At 51.0% G+C, this 8874-nt stretch overlaps 1 protein-coding gene across 1 annotated transcript in view; it reads left to right on the top strand.

The window, feature by feature from the left end:
- The window catches only part of LIPE (lipase E, hormone sensitive type), a 34007-nt gene extending 31173 nt beyond the window's left edge, over positions 1–2834 (top strand). Inside the window, 3 exon segments of the mRNA XM_077336690.1 lie at positions 1430–1630; positions 1632–1847; positions 1849–2834. Coding sequence (XP_077192805.1) covers positions 1430–1630; positions 1632–1847; positions 1849–1941 — 510 coding nt within the window. The 3' untranslated portion in view covers positions 1942–2834.
- The last annotated feature ends 6040 nt before the right edge of the window (positions 2835–8874 follow it).

The following is an 8874-nucleotide window of genomic DNA, read 5'->3' on the forward strand; positions in this document are numbered from 1 at the left end:
AATAAAAAAGGCAAAAGCTATGCTTATTAGGAAAGGGACAGAAAACAAATCTGCCAGTATAATCCCAGTGCCTCATAAATCTATGGGGCTGCCTCATTTGGAATATTGCGTACGGTTCTGGCCACCAGACCTCAAAACGACGATCTAGCATTGGAAAAGGTGCAGAAAAAGACAGCGAAAAGGATGAAGGGCCTTCCAAAGCCAGGTGAACGAGGCTTGGGCTCCTCAACATGGAGTAACAGCGACTGAGGGGTGACGTGATATACAAAATTATGCATCCTATCCAACCCCCGCCCCCCACATCTCCACTTGCTTTCCACCACTCATGGTTCTAAGAAACCTGCTAAGATTTTTGCCCAAGAATACCTGCTGGTTGCATAAAGTTGTAGAATCTACTCTTAAGGGGCTTGTTCTGTTGACACCAATTTCCATTAGAGGCGTTATGCTCACTTTGTTCCCCTTTTACTTAACTTCACAACAGCCACTGTGGTAACCTTTAAGAACGTCCACAATGTGGCAACCTGGTTTTCGTGAGCAGAGTAGTCCTCCAGAAAGGTTCTGGATAAGAATAATGACCTCAAAATATTGCTTAGACCAGGGGTAATCAAATTGCAGCCCTCCAGATGTCCATGGACTACAATTCCCATGAGCTCCTGCCAGCAAATGCTGGCAGGGGCTCATGGGAATTGTAGTCCATGGACATCTGGAGGGCCGCAGTTTGGCTACCCCTGGCTTAGACAAATCCCACAATATCCAAAGCAAACAAAAGCACCAATGCTCTCGGGGCGGGTGAATAAAACTATGAGAGAAGCGGCTGGGTAAGTCTGATAGTTTTCATGGCCAAAGGGCGGCTGGAACAGAACGGTGTTTCCATGGTCTGGCAGGGCATCCACAGGAAGGACAAAGGAAGCAGAGTTCAGGTGCGCCCTTTGTCCGATACAAATGGAGAGAGCCCCCCCCCCCCAGGCCTTATCTTCCACTCAGAAGGAAGTAGGGGGTCCTGCAAAGATGGGAGTCAGGAGGCAGAAGTAGAATGCAAACGTAAGCAGCTCAATTAGAGCAGGGCAGAAACATTTAGGGGCAGAAGGTGTGGCCCAGCCGAGGTTTTCAAGGCAAGAGATGTTCTGCGCAATTCAGCCACCAAAGCAGCCGTTCTCACCCATAGCAGCCAGCACCACGCGGCAGTGCGGCACTGGCTGCTACGGGCGGGAAACAGCTGCTTCAGTGGCCGAATCGCATAGTCCTAGCAGGGGTGGTTTGCCCTGGCCTGCCTCTGCGTCGCCACCCTGGACTTCCTTGATGGGGGTCTCCCAGCGCTTAGCTTCCGAGTTCCGACTAGATTGGGTTAGCGGCTGTCAAGGAGGGGTATTGGGCACCCGTGCAGTGGGCAGTGCCCAGAATGATGGCCTTCTGCCCTGCTACTCCCTAGGCCTGCGCCCTGGACCCCGTCTTGGATGACTCGGTGATGTTCGCCCGGCGACTGCGAGCCTTGGGGCAGCCAGTGACCCTGCGGGTGGTTCAAGATTTGCCCCACGGCTTCCTCAGCCTGTCACAGCTGTGCCGCGAGACCCGCCAGGCCTCTGCCCTCTGCACGGAGCTGATCCGCGGGATCCTGCTTCCCCAGGAAGAGCCCCCCCCGGCCCCCGCCGCTCTCCTCCTCCCTCCGCAAGCATCGCAAACTGGAGAGGACCTGCCAGCCCGGGACTGACCTTCAGACAGCAGCCCAGGACGACAGCACCCAAACTGGACTGGACGGACAGGGCGGGAGCCTCGGAAGGAGCTCGGCCAAGGTAGCCCTGGGTGACCAGGGGCACCTGGCCGGAGGCAGCTTGGCAGCGGGCCACCCAAACAGGGCCGCCCCCCCCCTCCAATCCTGACCTCGCTGCTGGCCCAGACACCAGCTCTTCAGGAGGCGCAGTGGGACGGGGGGTGGGTGCCTGACTCCTCCCCTCTGTGCGCCCCTCGTTAGAACCGTGTGGCTTGAGACAACCCTGGTGTGGCCCGGCTTCCTCTTGCGATGGAGATCCTTTCTGGTGCTCTTTTCTTCTCTCTGTCGGAGGCCCTTGGAAATTGCCCACCATTCTCCCTCCCTCTCCGCTGGAGTGCTGTTTTATATGTGTGAGGCTTTTTAAAACAACCCATGGGGGCCTCGATAGGCCCCACCCGCTCCTGGTCTTTTTGGACCCTCCCCCCTTCTTCAGTCACCTTTCTCTCTGCCTTTCTTGACACCCCCCCCCCCAATCCCACCCCCCCCCCAACACTCCGGTACTCCAGAGCACAACACTCTACGGTTCTCCACACACCTTTGAGAGAGGTGCCCCTCCTTGCGCACAGAGACAACGCGGCCTTTAAGGGGGGAGTCTGTTCTCCCAGCACTGCCAGTGGGGGGGGGGGCTTTAAATAGCACTGGGTGAGCCTCCACCTCTTAGACACTCCACCGAGGCACAATGAGCCATGACAGCCACTGTCCTGTTCCTTTCACCGGTTTCCACAACCTGCCAGTATTAACCTGGGACAAACTCCGTAGTACTCTCCCCTTCCCACACACAGTCTCTTTGCCTTTCGACGTCTTGTCATTGTTGCTGCTGTGAACCAAAGGGGGAACGGGGGGGGGGGCTTCATCTCCTGCAAAGGGCTCTCATACTCCCTCACTGCCCATCTTCCGGAGTGGCAGGCAGCAGCAGGAGGAAGGAAGGAAGGGAGGGAGACACCCATGGATTTTTAAAGAAATAAAAAGCGGTTTGGTTTTGAGAGAGGTGGAAATCCAAATCCTTTATTGGCATCTAAAAACAGATATGACCGTTGGAAGTGGAATAAATAGACCTAAAAATAAACTTCAGTAAAAGAGTAAATACATTCAGCCCGCAAAGGAATTGAGAAATAGACAACAAATGGCCCTTAACAACAGCCCTGACGCACTTTAATGGCACCTAGCAAAAATTTGGCCACAGCTGCTGTTATTTCTGTATTGGTGTCATCCAGAGGGGGGGGGAACCTTGAGATGGTTGGGAAGTCCCTCCTTATTTCTCAGAATAGGACCCCAAAGCTTTCTACGAAGACTTGTGCAAAAAGGAGAAGAGAAGAGAAGAGAAGAGAAGAGAAGAGAAGAGAAGAGAAGAGAAGAGAAGAGAAGAGAAGAGAAGAGAAGAGAAGAGAAGAGAAGAGAAGAGAAGAGAAGAGAAGAGAAGAGAAGAGAAGAGAGAGGTATTCTGTTCTCGGGAACAGAGGCCACTCGATGTTTTCCTTAAAAGCAAGCTTGTGGCAGATGTTGCACCCTATGCAAAAATAACGCTCCCCCTCCCTCCCCCCAGGGACTTGGCTTGGCAACCACTGCATTATGCAAATAGATGTCCTAACACACAGTTACAGAAAGAGGCTGGCTGTGCCCGTAAGTGTGTAGACATTATTAGCCCATACCATTTTTGTCACCTTCCATGAGGTGCCGTATATTAGCAGCAGAGCCTTTTCTGGGCATGCAGAAGGTCCCCAGTTCGATCCCCAGCACTCTAGTTCAGAGGGGCAGGTAGCAGGCAAAGTGACCTCCGCCTGAGCCCCTGGAGAGCCACTGCCGATCTGAGAAGACAAGACTGATTTTGATAGACCAAGGTAGCTTCACTCATCCCTCCTTCCTTACACATACAGGTGGGCCTAAAGGGGGGGGGGAGAATCACATTTGCAAAGGCTCTATGGCAAGTCACCTGGAGGAGATTTGTAGTCACCCTAGGGCAGGGGTAGTCAAACTGTGGCCCTCCAGATCTCCATGGACTACAATTCCCATGAGCCCCTGCCAGCATTCGCTGTCCATGGACATCTGGAGGGTCACAGTTTGACTACCTCTGCCCTGGCCTAGGGGACAGGCTGGATCCGAAGTGAGTGCCAGTACCTCTGCTCTATGGCAGAAGGAGATCTTTCCTAGGCCTGCTTGAAAGTGAGACCCCCCCATTACATGGGGGCAGGAGAGATTGTGGCCAGGACTGTTTACGCAGAAAGCATGGCACCGGGTGGTAGCCTAGGAAACGATGTCAACAACACGCTTCCTTTGCCTCCATCGGAATGTTGTTTTGGCTGGTGTAGAAGATGTGGCAACATTTGTCTTTGGTTGCTCACTGTGGGACGGGAAGAGAGGGGGGGTGAAAGGTTTGGGGCTCCTCAGGGGAAATGACGGAGCCTTTCAGGGAAGGAGGCATTTCCTAGCCCACGTGACTGGATATTTGTTGGGAGGGTCGGGTGAGGTTTCAACTTCTGCGGTTATCTTGTTTATTGATGGAAGTCCTGTTTTGAATGAGGTTTTATCTGGGTTTTATGATGGACTGTTGTAGCTCTATATATATAGCTTGCTGCTGGGGGGTAAATGGTAATGACTGGGGAAGGCACTGGCAAACCACCCCGTATTGAGTCTGCCATGAAAACGCTAGAGGGCGTCACCCCAGGGGTCACACATGACCTGGTGCTTGCACAGGGGATACCTTGACCTTGACCTTTACATATATATATATATATATATATGATTATAATTAATAATCACATATAATAACATCAACATCAAGCTGGAAACGCCCCACACAAGGTCTCAACAGCAGAGACCACAAAGATGTTGTGGCACCTCACAGCTGCCCTGTATACCGACAGCCTGCAGCTGCCAGGCAATCTCTTGGTGATTTGGGGTTCTCAGAATGCAGAGATCCCACTGGGGGAGCTGTTGGGATCTCTCAGTAATGGGACACTGCTAAGACTGAAGCCTGATCTATGCACATGTGTGGTTTGCAGCAGGGAGTAGTTTGCAAGGGTGGATGAGGAAGCAAGGCTCCAGTTTAGGAAGTGGCATTTTGTGGGCATTCCTGTATCTCAGCTGCTAACCAAACTGATCTGGTGTAAGTCAGAATGGTTTGTTCCCACCCTCCAAAGTCTCTGTTTTCTAGAGTAACTGATCTCTGTGCTCTGGAGATGAGCTGGAATTCCAGGCGTGGTGGTCCGCAGGTTGCACCGGGAGATTAGAATCAGAAACTTGGATCTCCAGAGTCATCTAGTCCAACCTCCTGCACAATGCAAGAATTCACAATTATCTGCCCACCCACAGTGACCCCAATTTCATGCCCAAGTGAACCTCACCACCACCAAAAATCTCCAGAATCCAGCCTGGCCTGGAGGGAATTCCCCTACCATCCCACAGCGGCAATTAGCACTTCCCTGGGGATGCAAGGAAGGGCTATACGAGACAGACGCTGGCACATCCCTTCCTGGCCACCCAGTCACAACCTGCCTAAGTTCATAAAATCAGCATTTCTGTCAGATGGCACTGGCCACCTCAGCCTTCGCAATTGCCAATGTGGCTGGGGCGTGCTGAAGCACCCAACCCTACTTGGAATCCCTGCCTTCTGAGGAAAGGCTGAGAGAGTTGGGGGTGTGTTGCTTGGAGAAGAGGAGGGCCAGGGGGGATAGGATAGCTGTGTTTAATCACGTAAAAAGTAGACTTGTTGAAGAGGGGGCCCACTTGTTTGTTGCAGTCTTAGAGACAAGGGCTAGAAGCAGTGGGTTCAATTCACGGGAAAGGAGGTTCCACTTAAATTTCAGAAAGCATTTTCTGACCATGAGGGCTGTTTGTAGATGGAATCTGCTGCCCCGGAGGATGGAGGGGTCTCTTTCGTTTGAAAGTTTTTAGGAGGAGATTGGATCAGCACCTTTCAGGAGGGTGTGCTTTTTAAGTCCCCGAGAAGGTGCAGGGCTGGACTGGATGGCCCTCTGTGGTCTTTTCCAGCTCTGTGTGATTCTGAAGTAATACTCAACGGGGAATTATAAGAGAGCAGGTCACGGATTAGTACGCAGCATAATGAAAATTTTTACCAGACACAAGGACCCAACAGAAATAGCAAGCTAATTTTATCAGGTTGTCATTCATTTGGGTATCAGTCTGCGGGAAACACATAGTAAAGGATATAAAAGATTAAAGATTAATGGACAGATGCAGTCCCAGTTGTGGAACCTGAGAGTAATTAAAAGAGAATCTGTCACTTCACAAGCAGTGTTCACAAGTTAAGCATATATGTGTCTTGGCAGAAGCAGAAATATTAACGTAGGCCAATGTTGACATCTCCAGGATAATATGTTACATGAAATCCTAGTGGTCCATCTAGATCTTCCTCACAGTGGCCAACCAGTTCCCCTAGAGGGCCAGCAACATGGCAGGGAGTTTGAGGCCTTCCTAAGAACCTCAGAAGAGCCCTGCTGGATCAGACCAGGGGTCCCTCCAGTCCAGCATCCTGTCCCACACAGGGGCCAGATGAAATTCCTGGTCTAGTGTTCCCCTCCTTTATTTCCTCACATAACAGTGGATTGCGCCATCCTGTCCACTGTGTTGGGACTTATAAAAACGAACGCATCGAGACTAAACGTGCCTTATGAGTAGTGCGGGAGTCCAGTATGGGTAAGGGATGCCCAGGTGTACCAAACCTTTGCAGGCACAATTGGAATCCAAACGCAGTACGTTGGATGCAACAACCAAAAGGCCACTGCAGGGGGCGAAGTCTGCCACAAAATGATTGCCAGCCACTGGTTAACTTCAGCAATGCAGGGATCATTGTGCTGTGGTGGCTACAGCTGTCAAAGCCACAGGTTGCTTTAAACAAAATCTGTACAGCCAATTAAATCTCCAGTAGCCAATCAGTAGGTTTGCTGTGCACATCTGTTTGTCCAGGATCCTGCTGGCTTCTAACCTCATTGTATAAATGCAAGGATCTGAATTGAATTGAAAGGATGAAAACAATATGCAGAGCTGAGCCATGGGGGGGGGGGGGGGAGTTCAGCTGGGATACTCCATAACAGGTGGTCAAGATAGCATCAGATGGGGAGGAAATCTGTATTTTCCAGGTCACACATTCAGGTGAGGGAAAATCCTGCAGAGATTTACGTACTTAATGAGCTAAGCTGCAGGAATAGGCTCTTAATAGGAAAAAAATCTCACATCTTTTTTTGATTATAGAATAGCTTGGCTCTTTTCCTCTGGGTTTGGCAGGCTTAAAAAATGACTCAATTGCTGTTTCTAAAACAGTGGTCCATCCAGGCCAAACTGTGACTTTCCAGATATCTATGGACTACAAATCCCATGAGCCCCTGCCAGCATCATGCTGTAGTCCATGGACATCTGTAGTCCATGGACATCTGGAGAGCCACAGTTTGACAACCTCTGTTTTACATCATGGTGTAATTCCCCATGTTCTCCTCGCAACCACTCCTGTGAGGTAGGTCAGACAAACTGGGCCAAAATAAGCCATGTCAGCAGCAGAACCATAAGGGAGGGGGGGGGTGTCCCAAAGAACAAAAAAGGGGCTCTTGGTTAATTGGCAGATGGCTCCCTTCCCAAGCCCTTATTCCAGGGATCCCCAACCTTTTTGAGGCTGCAGGCACTTTTTGGAAGTCACTGCGGGCGCATCTACCAAACAGCTACGGCAAGAGGCACAGCCAGCCACACAACGGTTGCTGCAACTAACTTTCAATTGGCAACATCAACATTCCAAGTATTTGGAAATACTGAACAGTAAATCTGCCCATTTGGAGAGGAGGGCGACCATGAGCTTGGATAGAGTTGCCTGACCAGAGAGAGATCTGGTTGCAGGGAGGTGCCGTTGCTGGTATTTAGCCAAAGGCCTGGCAGAAGAGCTCCGTTTTGCAGGCCCTACAGACGTGTTAGGGCAGGGGTAGTCAAACTGCGGCCCTCCAGATGTCCATGGACTACAATTCCCAGGAGCCCCCTGCCAGCGAATGCTGGCAGGGGGCTCCTGGGAATTGTAGTCCATGGACATCTGGAGGGCCGCAGTTTGACTACCCCTGTGTTAGGGCCTCGATCTCATTGGGGCGCACATTCCACCAGATCAACGCCACCATCAAAAAGGCCCTAGTTAAAGGAATTGGCTGCAGCCAATCAGTTGTTGGACATGAACCCCAGCTTTCTAAACCCCCTCAGCGGCCCAGGTGTTAGTGGCACAAAGGGCTGCTCTAGTCCCTCTTTTATGCTCCAGGGGCCCGGAAGCAAGGTTGCAGCCAGTTCTCCCAATGCATTATTGTCCCCCAAGTGACTTGAACTTAATAGAAGGCAAATAGAATATAAAATTTAATAGAATGGCGTTCTCGGGAACAAACCCTCATTTAAATTGCCATCCCATCTGCAAATATAAATTGCAAATATCTGCCATCTGCAAATATAAATATGAACATGAAAATTCTGTTACTCTTCCCACTTGAGAGCAGGTCTCTTGTTCTCTGGTCACCCACAGATGGCCACGGGAGACGTCTGTCCTCTTTCTCTCGGTTCCTTGTTATATTTACACCCTGTCAAGAGATACGTGGCCTCCATAGCCAATGGGGCCTTCTGGGACCCTCCACTGGTTTCCAGTGGGCATTCATAGAATCATAGTTTCAAGGGTTATCTAGTCCAACCCCCTGCAGAATGCAGGCAATGGCCACAAGAGCCAAACACCTACACAGTTTGTTTTGCCCACCCACTTACAATCTGCCTAAGTTCACAGAATTCTTATCATTCGTTTTAGTGTATTGCACCAAAAAGATGTCCCTGTTTGATTTCTGCCTTGTCAAGGTACAGGGCAAGAAGGGGCAAAGGACTATTGCATGGGGAAATGTCCCTGTTGGATTTCTGCCTTGTCAAGGCACAGGGCAAGAAGGGGCCAAGACCCTCACCCAAACAGGTTGCAAAGAGTCATTGCATGGGGACGTTTGCAAAGGCAAATGGACCAGATTTGTGAGGAAACTCCAGGTAGGGGATGGTGTGGGGAAACTCCAGACATGAGCTGGCTGCCTTCGCAGGAGCAAGAGGGGGGACAGGATCTGGGGCCAGAGGTTCAGAGGGGGGGCAATGGTTGGGAT

Source organism: Paroedura picta, chromosome 5 (assembly GCF_049243985.1).
Source record: "Paroedura picta isolate Pp20150507F chromosome 5, Ppicta_v3.0, whole genome shotgun sequence".
NCBI lineage: Eukaryota > Metazoa > Chordata > Lepidosauria > Squamata > Gekkonidae > Paroedura > Paroedura picta.